Here is a 16187-nt window from a genome sequence, read left to right as displayed (position 1 = left end):
AGTCGGTTGTACATTGCTTGTGGCTCCTCTCCTTGGTGGAGGACGAATCGACCGAGCTCCCCCTCGATCGTCTCTCGCGTGGTGATCTTGGTCACCTCATCTCCTTCGTGCGTGGTCTTTAGGACGTCCCAAATCTCCTTGACGCTCTTTAACCCTTGCACCTTATTATACTCCTCTCGACATAGAGAGGCGAGGAGTATAGTAGTTGCTTGGGAGTTAAATTGCCGGATTTGGGCAACCTCGTCCGAGTCGTAGTCCTCGTCCCCTATGGTAGGTACCTGCGCTCCAAACTCAACAATGTCCCATATACTTGTGTGGAGTGAGGTTAGGTGATGCCTCATTTTATCACTCCACATACAATAATCTTCACCATCAAAATATGGTGGTTTGCCTAATGGAACAGAAAGTAAAGGAGCACGTTTAGAAATGCGGGGATAGCATAGGGGGATCTTACTAAACTTCTTGAGCTCATGACGCCTAGAAGTGACAGACGCGGTGTCGGAGCTGGATGTGGAGGGCGGCGAAGAATCGGTCTCGTAGTAGACCACTTTCTTCATCTTCTTCTTCTTGTCGCCACTTCGATGCGACTAACGCGGGGAGGTGATTCCTCCCTTCCTTTGGCGCCGGACTCCCTTGATGGAGCCTTCCCGTCGCTTGTGGCCTTCTCGCCGGTTTCCATCTCCCTCTTGGCGGATCCTCCCGACATCACTTTGAGTGGTTAGACTCTAAATGAAGTACCGGGCTCTGATACCAATTGAAAGTCGCCTAGAGGGGGTGGATAGGCGGAATCTGAAAATTATAAACTTAAGCACACACTACAAGCCGGCGTTAGCGTTAGAAATGAATCCGAGTCCGAAAGAGAGGGGAAAATGACTCAACCAACAAATAGAGCGGATGAACACAGTGATTTGTTTTACCGAGGTTCAGTTCTAAAGAACCTAGTCCCTGTTGAGGTGGTCATAAAGACTGGGTCTCTTTCAACCCTTTCCCTCTCTCAAACGGTCACATAGACCGAGTGAGCTTTCTCCTTAATCAAAAGGGTCACTTAGACCCTGCAAGGACCACCACACACTTGGTATCTCTTGCTTTGATTACAAGTTACTTTGAGAACAAGAATGAGGAAGAAGAAAGCCAACCAAGCAACAAGAACAACAAAGAAACACAAGAACGATCCCCAACCGTTAGGGTACGAGCGCAGTCGACCGTTGGAGCTTTGTCTTCTAGTGGCACCGGACAGTCCGGTGCCGCATCGGACAAGTATTGTTCACTGTCTGGTGCGCCTCTGGCGACTGCTCTAACTTTTGCGCGCACTGTTCTTCATTGTTCACGTAGTCAGCGACTTTTGCAGACGACCGTTGCGCGAAGGAGCCGTTGCTCCGCTGGTGCACCGGACAGTCCGGTGGCACACTGGACAGTCCGATGAATTATAGCGGAGCACGCTTCGAGAAACCCGAGGGCGGCGAGTTTGGAGTTGTACGGTCTTGGTGCACCAGACACTGTCCGGTGGCACACCGGACAGTCTGGTGCGCCAGACCAGGGCACCCTTGGTTCCTTTGCTCCTTTGATTTTGAACCCTAACTTTGTTCTTTTATTGGTTTGTGTTGAACCTTTATGCACCTGTGGAATATATAATCTAGAGCAAGCTAGTTAGTCCAATTATTTGTGTTGGGCATTCAACCACCAAAATTATTTATAGGAAAAGGTTAAACCCTATTTCCCTTTCAGTTGCAATGGGGACAACCCGGGGTTTGGTGTTTTTAAGCAAGGGTGAGTACACATCAACGTACTCTGCAAATGTCCCGTTTGGCTAAAGTGGACTAGCTGTATGTGGGGTTAAGCTTAAAGCAGTTGCTTTTAGTTGGTCAGATATCTATTACTAGTAGAGAGCCAAGTTTTAGCAATAATCCCAAGTTATTAACCCAAATAGTACTCCCTCCAAGAGGAAATACCAGAATCTATAATTATACTCATCAACATTAAGCATCATCATAAATATATCCAAAGTAACTCTAATCAAAGGAGCTCCAAAGGCTATTCATAACCGTGAACACGACTGATATACCAGTTTATATCCCTTTGCAGAGGTCACACACTTTACCCACGAGTCGTGATCCCTTCCCAGCCTGGGTTTGCAAGACCCGGTCTTCACTACCGAGGTGAATGGCTTGGGATTCACTACATAGCCTTTACAAAGATTCCCAGAGGTCATAGCCACCCGTTAGGTTTCTCTAGTTTGATAAACACAGTACTTCTCCCACAAAGAGGGTGACTAACAAAAGAAACACGAAAGAACCTCGACACCCATCCTCGGCAGAGCAAGTACTGTACCCCGATCCCATTGATGGCACGACGGCGAAGCCGATACACCTCAAGTTCCTCTAATTAATCAGCTAATGGTGTCCCATACCACCCTCATGGTTGTACTGTTTTCTCGGGTGGTCATCCAACGACTAAGTCCTTACAGAGAGGTACTCGAGAAATAACCCGAGTTCCCTAAAGTATCACAAGTTCATCATCGTATCCAGAATAATATCATCGTATCATAAATATTCTCATCATGTTCATTGATTAAAGTAAATCAATTGCAGGATACTAATCTTAGTGACCAATTCCAATGGATAACCAAGAACAGGAAAACAAAACACTAGTCAATCCTTAGGTTGATCATGGTATGCGGTATAATGAATTATAAAGTAAGTAGGACATAATGGGTCAGAGGATACTTGCCTTCACCAGGTTGCTGCTCAGGGAAGTCTCCTGCAACACACTCGGGAACCACAGACTGATCGTTGTCTACGCAAAGCAATCATTCATCCAACACACTTGGGGAATAACAAAAGAACAATATACCAAACATATGCAACAGAGTAAACACAGGTTCAATAGCAGGGTAAAGACACACAAGTACATTATAGGTTTGGGGTAGACCACTATGCCTAGTGGTATATTGTTCTCTAACTAGGTCTATCTTAGTAAATTACTTACTTAAATAAAGTTATTAGAGGGATGTGATCATACATTAAATGGAGTTGGGTCTACAAAGTCAGGCATTTGAGCACTCATTAGGGTTTTATCTTTATTTTATTTCTAATAAAATTCCCATGGCCTTACTCTAACCTATAGACCAGCTATAAAATTGATACATGGAAACAGTGGATGAACATAATTTAAATAGATAGAAAATAACATAATAAACATTTTGCAATTTGAACCATCCAATTTGGAGTTCATATGCAAAAGTTATGAATTTTGGAATTTTTAGAATTCAAAAACCCTAATTTGGACACATTTTACTAATTGAATAAAAACTTGGGGTTCTCTCTGCAAGAACCCAAGGGCTCGGTTGTAAGGGCTGAGGACGGCGGGTTCTAATTCCAGGAAACCGAGGGGGTTTTAAGCAAACTGCCCACGACGAAGGGGTATCGGGGCTTCTTGGCCGCCCGATCAGAGACGAACGACGGAGATTAAAAGCGGGGCACACAGAAGTGGGCGCGAGGGCTGACCGACGGGGCCCACGGGTCAGCGGCCTAGGGTGAACCCTGCGCGCGACGCGAGCGTGGGCGCGCCCTAACGGGCGGGTCCCATGGATCAGCGGCCCAGAGAGGGAGGGAGAGAGGATAGGCGCAGGGAGACTGCCAGGCAGAGTCCACCGGTCAGGCTCGCCGTCAACCTCAGTCGCGCGCACGGTGCGAGCGCTGTGACCGGAGCCGACGACTTTGAGCGGGCAGAGAAGGACATGGGGCAGTGGCGGTTGGTCGGAGAGGCCAAGCACGACGGCGCAGTGCTGTTGCCGGTGATCACCGCCGGCTACTCAACGAAGAAGTGAGGATAGGGGAGAGAGAAACAGAACTCCGACGGGGAAATTCACCTTAGGTGAAGCGCAGATGGCGGTAGAGCTCTGATCGGCGGTGGCGGATCACGGTTAGGAACGCGCGGAAGGGCTTTGCCTTGGAGGATTCAGGGCACAGGCGGCTCGGTGGGGAGGAGCTCCGGCGAGCTTGAAAACGGGCGCACACAGCTTGGGTGGGGCGCGCTGAGATGAGGAGAGTGAGGCAGGCAGGGAAGTGGGCACGGGTAGCGGCTTCAAAAGGGGTCGAGCGTGTGGGAGGTGGCTGGGAAACGCGCGACGTGGGCGCGTCCACAGCGAGGCGTGTGGGCTGGAGGTTAGAGAAGTGAGAGGGGAACTGACAAGCAGGGCCCGTGGGGCGGCGAAACAGGCGCGCGGGGCGAGCAAGTAACGGCGCTGACGGGGTGGGCCCACGACACAGAGAGCAGGGGTGCACGCGGGTGAAGGAATTGGCGCCGATAGGCCGGTCCCACCGGTCAGAGAGAGAGAGGGAAGGCAGGCGCACGACTGGAGTGGGCCGAGTGGGTTAAAAGGCTTAGAGGGGAGAGGGTCCTGGGGTTCTTTTGCTTTTTCCTTTATTCTGAAATTTTATTTCCTTTCCTTTTTGTTTTCTCCTTTTTGAATTCAAATTCAACCAAACCACAAATTCAAATTTAAATAATTCAAATATATGCATCAACCAAAAACAAAGTTTAAGCTCAACATGATGCAACACTTCATGTCTTCCTTAGGGTTTAATCTACTAAAGTATTAATACATCTCCAAATAAATAATTAAACCTCTATTAGTAAACAGAAAAGAAAACTATAGAGGAGAAAAGAGGTAACACCTGAATTTGGTAGATATTAGAGAAGAAATTTTATATCCCTAAATTCAGGGTGTCACATATGCTATATTGACATTCTAATTTTTTTTAAAAAAACATGATTATTTTTTCTAACGCAACTGATGTATATAGAGTTCTTTTGACTATTCCTATTGCATCGGATGAGTGAAGTTTTTCTAAATTAAAGTTATTGAAGTCATATTTGCGTTCCATAATGACACAAAAGACTTAATCCATCGGTGTAGTAGCAATTGACAGTAAAATGCTAGAGAAGATTGAATACGAGAATATCATCAGGGACGGACCTACGTTGACATGAGTGGGGGCATAGGCCCCCGCTCATTTCTCTATTGTAAGTAGTAGTGTCTAGATTTTCACTATGAGGTTCCCTGCTCATACTAACTTAGAGACCCCCCCCCCCTATTTTAGTATTTTGGCGCTCATCCTTGCAAGTGTGCCTTCAGTTCCATTTTTTTCTGGGTCCGCCCCTGTATATCATTGAAGATTTTATTTTAATGAACACTAAAAAAACAATGTTTTCCAAATGAAGATTATGTAATTGATACAATATTAAGTCGTCAATATATTATATATACATGTATAAATACTATTATTTAATTTTTTTTGCTATCTTGTCCTGTCATAGTACTTTTGGATGTGATGATTGATACGTTGTCACCACCTATTTTGATTAGAGGAGCAACCTTGTATGCACTTGTAGGCTGTGATATATTTTTATGCTGATACTATGTTCCCTTACATCTTAGTTATACAGTTTTTCTTGAGCAAATGCCGTCACTTGAATAGTTCCTTTCATCTATTATACAGTTTATATGCTTTTTGTTATGGTTGGAGTCATGTTCGTTAATAGTTGAATTTTGGGTGATTGCAGGCTTGCAGTAAATATTGCCTTCTTGTACTGTACTCATCGTACCAGTTTACTTAACAAGCCTTTGACGTCTTGTGCATATTTATTGTCTTTGGATTTGTAGTAGTAATTTTTTTTTTGTAAAGTATGGCCCTGCACAAAATATTTTTATCTCTATCAAAACTTTGATATATTCCGAAGATTGATAGCCAGTCTATTACTGGCCAGTGTTATTTTTGGTGGTTATATACGTAATCACAACCACCTTTTCTCAGTTTATATTTCTGTGTATATGATTTTTATGTAGTGGAAGTATTTTTATTTAAATTGAACTAGAAAAAACAAGAAAGTCTACATAAGTTTTGATGGCGATGTGTAGCTGCAATCTGCCATCTTGTTCATTTGAATAGAGGGGTGTTCATAATGATGTCACTTTTCCTTAAGACCTCTACTCAATTGTTTTCTGTGGCGTTTTCTCTTTCCTAACCTGTGGATTGTGCTAAACTACAGCTGCTTAGTGTTGTAGGCTGTGGACATAAAATGACCATTATGTTACTTCCTAGTTACAATTCGGGTGCAAATAATTGGAGTGATTTGAATAAATAAGCCCTACACAATGCCTATATTTGTTCTGTTGTAAATTGAAACAAAGAATACGGCGCTCACTGCAATCAAGCTACGTTGAACGGTTCTCCTGTTTTCACTTTTCAGACCTCTATTCGTATTGGTTCATTTGTTTCAACGGAACGTTTCATCAGTTCGATTGCAGTCGTGACGAGTTGCAATTCCGTTCAGTCAGCTGCTCTGTTTTTTTTTTTTTTTTTTGCGCATTCATGGTCATGACGAATGATTGCTGCATTAAAATGGTGAAACACCTGTTTAACAAATGTGATCTTTTTCTTTTTCCCTTTATCATGCATATTGAAGCCGAGACCACACTAACAAAAAGCTAGAGACAGAAACACGCATCTACAAGCTTTACATGGTCAGCGTTCTGAATTACAATTGTAAAAAAAAAAGCATCCCAAAGCAAAAGAGCCTACAGAGACCTAAATCCAGGATAAATATTAGGCGATGGATTGTACAACAGGCAGTTATTTTATGTTGTGCATGCGTTCATGCAGTGTTTACATGGCACCAGCTCTGTCACCGACGGGCATGGCACCAACGTAGCTTGCTTGATGCTGGTTAGCAGCATACAAGTTCCTTCGCCCACGATTGTGCCCGTCTGTTCCCATCAAACGAAAAAGGACGTCAGAAGCTTCGCAGGAATCAACAAGATTAAAATGTTTACCTCATGCCACTTGTGGCCATGCAAAAGATGACCGCGTGCATATTTCATTTAAGGTTGACTAAAATTACGAGGGCAAATGTCCATTGTACTACAACACTGCGTAATATATACATCATGCATTGTACAACAAATCTGAAAACCACTCCCCTTGACCCTTGTTTGGGGCAACCATCCTACTAGACTGGAAGCAGAAATGAGTGTTTTCTGCAGCATCTTGCAAATTTCCATAAACCTATGGCTAAGAAACAAATGGATTAGTATTTACCACTTTCACCATCTGATGCCTCAGCAAGCCTTGCTATGGCGTCAATCAACGACTGTTCTTGCTCCTGCAGGCATTGACAGGTACGACTAAATGAATGCTTGTTAATAGGTTAACTTGTGCGGACTAGTTTACCTTCAGTGCTTTCTTTGCCTTTTCTACTTCCTGTGGATCAGGATTGCTAACGCTAAAAACTTTCCCCACCTACATTAAAAAGTAAAGTAAAATGAAGTGCACAAGATATGCAGTTTGTTGTAATCATAAATATTCAGAGTTCACGCGAACCAACCTCTTTTATTAGGCTCTCGGTATGAAGGATATCAATGTCATCGGAACTTCTCTTGCCAACACCATTTTGTGGAGGTGGAAAATCTTTCTTAGGCATGTTTTTCTGTAATCCTCTTCCTCTTACAGAACCTGGCATGGGCCCACCGCGACCTGCTGGCTTCCTAACGCCACTAGTTGGGCCACCCCGGCTGCGCAGATATGTAACAGGGTCTATCCCAGAGTCATCCTCTTGCCATCTTATGTCTTCAGGTCCCATCTGTACTCAAGCAATTTTGACCACAATTCCATCAAATTAAAGGTTTTGATGTGCAGTAACGGATAAATGTGGACACAAATGCATGGCCAGATAATGCATTTGAAAGAAGTGAACAAGGTAGGAGAGAGATCAATGTTGGCTTTTGTCTGATAATATATGTTACGTCAAGCATGACATGACTTGAATTAATAAATGCTACCAGCCTGTGTTTATTATCTAGAAAATCAATGAACCAAATAGAAATAACCCAATCACTACTAATCCAAACCAGATAGCAATCAGCAATACTAACACAGTAAACCACTGACAGCTGACAAAGTTATTAATAGAATTTCAACAAGCTCCCTTCAAATTGAAAGGTTACAGCACCAGCCATCAGCTGCTCATTTGCACAAGATATTGACACCACAATCAGGTGTGTATTATTATGTCAACATTGACCCAGTGTAAAATGTCGTTGAGGAAAACTATATTAAAAATATTTCACAAGAACATGACCCAAAAGTATGCTAATCTGGATGAACACCAATCATATCGAAAGCAAGATTTGGTAAACAGAAGATTGGCACAAATAAAAATATGCTAGTTACTAAAATACAAGGCTACTGCATTTGTATCAGTCTAGTATATCATTATACAATCAAGAGCCCCTTGCATGATTACTGCTTATATGAATTTCATAGAGATGCCAACTTTATATTCTGCTGTCCAGCTTGTGTACTTCTCTTTATACATCAGTTTTAGTTGTCCATCAGCACAAGTCCATGCTGATACAGTATATGGATGTGTGTGATTATATTTAAGGTGGCAAATTTCAAAGTAAAATTTACCTTCACACTCACAATTGGTGTGACTACCATCTACAAAGATAATTTTCTGAAAGCTAGTGCTGTGAAACCAAGTGATCCTAAACTAAATCTTGCCTATCCAGTGACAAATTAAAAAATCAGAAGAATATCAAAAAGGAAGATATAAAAAATGTCAAGTGACCAAAGTATTTTCATTACAAATAGCAATTTTCTACCTCTTTAAGATCAACCCACTCCCAGGTTTCATCTGCCGTATCGATGTCATAAACCAGTGCATGAAGGCCCTGCAATGAATTCCCTAAGAAAGAGCTGGAGGCTTGAATCAAAAGTAACTACCCCGCTATAGTAAAAACGCACCGTTTCAGCATCATATTCGTATATGACTGCTTCATAGAAACTATTGTCTTCAGGCCACCGACTCATCACTTTACGACCAATCAATGGATCGACATTCTGAGCTTGAGCTTCAGGAGCAGAACCACCCCTATTCATGTGCGGTCCTCTTCCACTAGGACCTGCTGAAGATGGTATAGGCTTGGCTGCAGAGCCACCTGGTACCTTCTGACCCTGAAAGTGCATGAACTTCTGCCAAAGAACAGCAAAGACTTACAGGAAAAAGAAAGTGTTCAAATTATCTACTTACTGGTTTCATCTTTTTGCCTTTATGGCCTGGGGGTACTGCTTTCCTAGCAGTTGAAGATGATGGCTGTGTTGGTGTAGCCAGCTGTTGTGAATGCATCGCAGGAGGCGGTGCAGGTAAAGCAGGAACAGATTGAGATGTCTTTTGCCTCTTACGGCCAGAGGTGGTAGGACTGGGAACAGAGTCATGAATCAGTTGTGGGTTATTAGACAAGCTTGCCTGAAGCCCTCCTGTTGATCTCCATTCCCTTAAACAAAAAGGCATCATAGGTTTCAAATGCTGAAAACCAAGATAATGTGCATACTGTTACTACAAAAAATACTATTCATGCTACCTTATGCTACATATAATATTATCGTTGTTGACTCTATTTAACAGTTCCCTGTGTGCTTTGTCAGATACTCTTAGCTCCTTCCTAAGTTCAGTCATGAGACCTTCCTTCTCCTGAGAAGATTAGAGTTTGAGAAATGACATCTAAATCATCAGACACCAAATAAACAGTGGACAGTTTAATGGTCTCAACCCATGTAATGGCATCAGACTGGGCTTTGAATGCACGAAGGACTGAGCGATATGCTTCTTGCTCAAGTTGTTGAACTTGTGCTACCATATCAGTTGGTGCCCTAGCATATGAACCAGCAGGAACAACAGCTCGCCCATTACCACTGACACGTCCGCTGCCTCTGATACTCTTATGTGGAAATTGTGGAAGATCATCATCAGTTCCTGCAACCAACATAGAATTGAGGACGCGACATTTACTGAAAACAGCATTTAGAAAAACCATGGTCCTAGGAGAATACACAAATGGGGCACATTTAAAATGATCTTGCGAGCAAGACAAATATACTTTGATGATTAAGAAATGGTAGTTGTGTATATATTTCATAACAAGAATATTTATCAGTTGACACTTCACAGTTCTAGAGAGCAACTACTTTTAAATTCACAGCACAAACTACTTCTGAGGAAACAGATTGAAATGGTTCACAACTTCCCTAAACACAATGGCCCATCTGCACGAGAAGTCATACTGTATAAAAATTATACACCAACACCAAACCACTCAACCTTATCACAGTTCCCAAAACCAAATTAAATTGTAAAATTTTCAAAAAAGCAAAAGAAGTTTTTTAGGAATAAGTGCAATATCGTTCGAGAAAAAAAAGACTAGTGCAATATCCAAAGACTGAGACTCACTGCGACCAATTAAACAAATAAGGAAGTGAAGAAATCTCCAAGATAGTAAAATGATGCAATTTCTACCAACAGTGAAGGCCTACAAAAAGCTTAAAGGCTGCATATTTTTAACAGCATAGTTCAGCTTACGTGACAGATTGGACACAGGTGCTCACAACAATGGCTAAAAAGCTAGATACGTTTGTTAAATAAATCAATAATCTAACAACCATGAGAACAAGATAGGTCATCAAAATCCAGTTGGTTGGCCCTTACATAATATTTACACCAAATCACTTGGGGGATGTTGGAATGTAAACTGCCTAGCTGCCCTAAAAAAGAACTATTCTCAATGCCTCAATCAATACATTGATGTGACTACTAAAAATCGTTTGGGGCATTCATTGCTAGAAATCTCAAACTCTTGTATATAGGATATGAAGGACAGGCTTAGCACGGTGGTGAGAAGCCTTCCCACTAAACCAAAGGTCCTGAGTTTGATGCGGCCTCTCTGCAAAAATGCAAAGGTAAGGCTTCTCTAGGTTATTCCTCCCCTAGATCCCAATCATGTGGGAGCCGCCAGCACCAGTTCTGTCCTTTTTTGTATATAGGATATGCTAAGATAAAACATAGCAGTGAGAATCACATGCGACTGTTCGCTTCGGATTAAAGCAGTGTTTACAAGTCGTCCGACTAATCGCGATTAGTCGGGCTGGTTGCCTGGAAGAGGGCGATTAGGTGGACGACGCGATTAGGATTTCAAGTCGTCCTAGTCGTCCAACTAGTCGTCGACCTGGGCGATTAGTCGTCTGTTCGAAAGCTTCCTGGTCGTTTTTGTCGTCGCAATTTTGGTACTGGGCTTCACTCTAGTTTTTTGCCCATCTACAGTAGCCCGCCCCTCCAGCAGTAAATCAGCCGCCAGAAACCCTCCCAGCCGCCAGTAAACCCTACTCCTCTCCTCTGTCCTCTCTGGTTTCTGCCAACGTCTCTGCTCCAAGTACTCCAGCCGTCCAGCGTCTGCCACCGGCGTCCAGTACTCCAGTGCTCCGGCGTCTGTCATCTAGTCAAGAATTGAAGATGAGCTCGTCATCTGAAGGTAGCACCTGGTCTCCCTTCTCTGATTATCTCCCAGTCTCCCTTCCTTCTATTACCACTGGTAGCACTAGCACCTGAAGGTGCACCTGCAGACCTCTGTTTGAGCAGTCACCCTGAGTTCAGATTACCTTTGTTTGAGCAGTCACCCTGCAGTACCTATATTACTTTCAGTTTGGACTTTGGACTTTGGATGGATGTTTTACAGTTTTACTGAATTACTGCCAGTCTGCTACTAATTATGCCTATATTATTGCAGAAATGTGGTGCTTATATAGTTATATACATATACATATGTCCATAAATCTATAGGACGACTAACGGACGACCAGAGGTCGACCAGGACCGATTAGTCGACCTAATCGTCGCTCTAATCGCGATTAGGCGCCTGGTCGCTGCTCTAGCTCGACCAGCTGGTCGCCTGACTTGTAAACATTGGATTAAAGCCAGCTGTTTGGACTGCTGCAGCTGTAATCCATAGAGACAAAAACACTGTAGAAGCAGTAGAAGTCGGTACGGATTAAAGCCAAGCAAACAGGCTAGCAATAAGCAATATAACAAGATATTATCAGTTACCAGATTGGCAACTTCAGGTACTTCACCAATTTTCTCTGCAATCCCTTTATTACATTGGCTATTTGGAGATGACATCATGACAGGCACTTATCATTCGTCCCAGAACATGAAAGCTAAAGAATCAGGCTCTAAGCTCGGGGCATGAAATTTATGACCCTAATGCTTAAGTTGTTATAGACATCTAAAGATTATGCAAGCATGGTTTGGCTGCTAATCAAAAAATAAATATTAAATGAAGTAATGCACCTAAAAATTTGTCATTTTACAAACCCAAATACTAAGGTGGTAAATCCTTAAGGGCTGTTTGGCACAGCTCCAGCTCTGCCACAGAAGAATACTGTAGCACGGATTCAGCTCTTCTTTCTAGTTCATTTTTTGCCTCAGTAAGCAAAACAGCTGCTTGCTATAGTAGCAAAAATTGCGTTACAGTGAACGGGAGGAGGAGCCGGCGCCCCCAAGAGCCATACCAAACAGCAAACAGGGACTTAATTGAGTCAAGCCCATAAAACCCATTCAACACCGAATTAAATTTCAGAAACATAACTGAATAGGCATTTCAGCAACATATAAACTGCAGACACTATCAGCGTGCACAAAGCCAGGTATTGTACAGACACAAATTTCTCATGAGAACAACCAGAGTGCCATGCTCCAAAGAGCCCCATATATCAAATGTTCGCCATTGGATACATAATTCAATTTTGCAGAAACAAAGGGAACCAAGAGAGCAAAACCCCATTAAATCTCCAGCTGTCCAGAAAAAAAATGAGGTTGAAACAGACAAATTCAATCCATATGAAGGAAATCGTGCAGTTTTATTTGGCAGCTTGTATTTTCGTGATCCCAAAAACTGAAAATTATACAGAAACCACCCAAATCCACCATGAGAAACTCAATTCACTAATGCAGAAACCAATATTCCTAAGCAATAGTTCACCACAACATCCAACGACGTTTGACTATTTCCCCAAAACAGGTGAATTCCGGATAACTCTAACCCTAAAGTCCTCCCGTCAGGCAAGTTCAAACCCTAGCCCCCAAAATCCATCCAACCACACTGAGGACGCGACCTTGTAGCCCACTCATATTCACAGCCAAGGAATTGGCATTCGCTAGTAAGGAGCTGAAGAAAGCGAAACCATAGGAGTAGAACCCTAGTCAAGGAGGCGGGCAAGGGCTCGAGCTCCCCGCACTCACCGCTGCTGTCGGAGGGCCGGTAGTCCATAGCCTACCGTCGTCGGCAACTCCACCAACCACCACCAACACCGCCGTCCGCCGGTAGTACAACACGCGCGGGCACAGACGCGAACCTGAAAGAGCCAAACGAACAGGGGTAAGCTCCCTCCGCCACGCCGGGGCTCGAGATGCCACCCCAAGGCCGCCACTCGGGCGACGAAGGGTCAGCGAGCGCTCACCTGCGGCGGAAGCGAGGGCGCGGCGGGGGGCGGAATCCGGCGAGATTCTGGGGAGGAGAGCTAGCTGTGCTGCTACTATCGTATCAGGCGCTCCGTTTTCGATAGAGAAAGAGGAAAGATAAAACAACAATCGACGGACTTGCAGCGGATTTTACAGCCGTGATGTGGGTGCATCCTGCAAACGTCGCTGGACCACCGGAAGATCCCACCGTCCACGCGTGCATCTTAAGCCTCGTTTAGTTTTTAAGATATTTAACGTGGTTATAAACATACTAATTTATATCTTAGTTTATAAAAATTGGTTTTCTAGTTTCTTAAAAATCAGCAAGCTAGCATTTCCTAACTAAAGCTAGTTTATAAAAATTGAGGTGGTTTCAAACTTTATAAACTAGTTTTTTTCATAAACAACTTTCTAAAAATTAAAAATAAGAACTAAAATTTTAAAAACTAGGTTGTTTCCGAACATGATCTTAGCCATCAAATTCAGCCACGTCACATTCAATGCATCAGATTGTCCGGACTTAAACAACTCTAAATTTTTACCATAAAAAGAATATTTTATCCTTACCAATGAAATTCTTTACTTTATACCACAATCCCTCATAGTCATATTTACTCCATATCTCAGCCCTATAACAACTACCCCATATTATATCATTTCTTTGCAATTCCCTTCCATTCCCGGATAACTACCTCCTCACGTTTTTTGCACATAGTGACACATGGTGCAGCCATTAGAGGTGGTAATAGGCTCTAGATTTTACACTATAAAATTTAAGGATTGAGTCAGATTAGAATCGAGCTCTATTCCTATTCGTTTTTGAACTAAAATTAATTAAGGGTTCTAATTTTTTGTGAAGAAGAATTTAGATTGTGATCCATTACCACCACTAGCTGCCATATGGAATCAAAGACTCACATAGCAATATAGAATAAAGGAATAGGCACTTTGTAAATGACGTTCTTCATGCCCGCCCCTATTTTACCGTGGCCGGAAACGCTCACCGTTATTCTTTTCCTACTCTATAGTTTACTCTAACTCGGTGCGTAAGGTTCATGACTCTAGATACCCTCAACCCGGGTTCCAAAGAGTTGTATCTATTATAACATCATTATCGATCATAACTTTTTAATGCACAATCTATACCATCATCCTACAGCCATATCAACGACACTCAGCTTTTATTTTTACATACTCGATGTACAATAAAACATAATTTTTAATTCAAATATCGTAAACGAGAAAAAACAGTAAAAAGAATATATAACTAATTCCAAAAAACAATACTGCAAAAAATAAGGAACGTTCATGAAATTCAAAAAAACAAAATCAACTCATGTGGTGCAATAGAAACTGATTACATTCAAGAACTAGTTTCTATTGTAGCACATGATGTTCTTGTACTCGCTACGAGATTAACTCATGTGATACAATAGAAACCGGTTCATCGATGAACGCAAAAGGTATTGTAGTTGGTACTCCACATCGAATTCATGTCTAAATGGAGATGGAACTGTATGAACGTGGGTGAATATACGTGAAAGGAGGAAAGATGAATATGGATCAAAGAAGATAAGGACCTCTATTTATAGGGTGTGAGTTCAGTATTTTTTTCAAATTCAAACGCTTGAAATTGTATGGCCTAATGAGATGTTGACATCTGTCCAAATGTTGGGTGGTATCGACCATGTTCGGTGGGTTTCGACCGTGGCCCTAACACGTCGGTCGATACCAACCAATCGATACAGACCATGTGATCTCCAACGTGGTCGGTATCGCTCGGACCGCCCAGTTAGCAGCCTAACCAACCAATCGGACGCCGACCGGCGCTACGACCGGTTCGGTCGATAGTGACCACCTGGTTCGCCACGCTAGCGATCAAATATCGAGTCATGTTGGAACCGGTCTTAAGAGCATATCTAAATTTTGGAACATCATTTAGAGAGTTATTTGAGTAATGACATATTTAGTTGGTTATTATTTAAAGAGTTACTAAGACACCAAAGAGAGTCATTTTCATGGCTTGGTGATACACGCTAGTGAGGAGCTCTCTTTTGGATGTAAACCCCATAAATTTGCCGGTCGCATGTATATTGTAGTTTTAAAGGCAAATGTTTGATTAATTGCTACAGATATAGTATGCCACACTTTTTAGCACCTTGATTCACATGTTATACACTCAATTTCTTGCCAAACTTTAACACAAGCATGAATTTAATTTTACTCACCATGTTTTTAGGGAAACTGAAGGGATTGTGATGCTTAAGAGAGGAATAAATTAGACAACTTAAAGAAAAAATTGCATATGTGGCTCCAAAAAACCATGGCTTCCTTTGAACTTGATAGTCACCTATAGGGGTAAAATCACAACTTAAACAAAAACTTGATCCAAATTAAGTGTTAGTGCAAAACTAGATCAAGTTAGAGTGAGAAGGAGGAGAGATTCTTGCACTTGATTGCTCTCACAAGATTGTGAAATTAACTTGAGCAATATCACAAGTGAAGAACTAGAGAATAGAGAAGAAGAGCAAATCACAAAATATCAAGCACAAGAGACAAGGCAATTTTATCTCGTGGTTCGGTTAAGCCTCAAATGCTTGCCTACTACACGTTGTCGTGTCCCAATAGACAAGGGTTGCAGTCAACCCCTCTCAAGTGATCCAATGATCAACTTGAGTGTCACAGTTCTTCCTTATATTCTTCCCTTTGCAAGAATCTCCATAAATTGGAGTCTCTTGCGGCCATACACAATTTTAATGAGAGTTACAACTCTTTAACAATGAGAGGGAGAGTAATAACACACATATGAGTAGCAACACCACAAAGCCACAACA

The 16187-nt window shown here is 42.4% G+C and overlaps 1 protein-coding gene across 1 annotated transcript; it reads right to left on the bottom strand.

Moving 5' to 3' along the window:
* Window positions 1–6217: 6217 nt before the first annotated feature.
* Window positions 6218–13549, bottom strand: LOC100284576 (ENT domain containing protein). Its single transcript, NM_001157471.2, has 11 exons — window positions 13353–13549; window positions 13135–13247; window positions 9614–9816; window positions 9425–9534; window positions 9094–9337; window positions 8808–9017; window positions 8666–8734; window positions 7387–7641; window positions 7233–7301; window positions 7101–7164; window positions 6218–6769 (listed from the first exon to the last, which is right to left on the bottom strand). Exons 2-11 carry the CDS (start codon window positions 13160–13162, stop codon window positions 6669–6671), a joined length of 1353 nt encoding a protein of 450 aa, NP_001150943.2. The 5' UTR covers window positions 13163–13247; window positions 13353–13549; the 3' UTR covers window positions 6218–6668.
* Window positions 13550–16187: the final 2638 nt, after the last annotated feature.

This window comes from Zea mays, chromosome 2 (genome assembly GCF_902167145.1).
Source record: "Zea mays cultivar B73 chromosome 2, Zm-B73-REFERENCE-NAM-5.0, whole genome shotgun sequence".
In the NCBI taxonomy this organism is placed as follows: Eukaryota; Viridiplantae; Streptophyta; class Magnoliopsida; order Poales; family Poaceae; genus Zea; species Zea mays.
The sequence above is the reverse complement of the archived record's forward strand: the minus strand, read 5'-3'. Positions and strand labels throughout refer to the sequence as shown.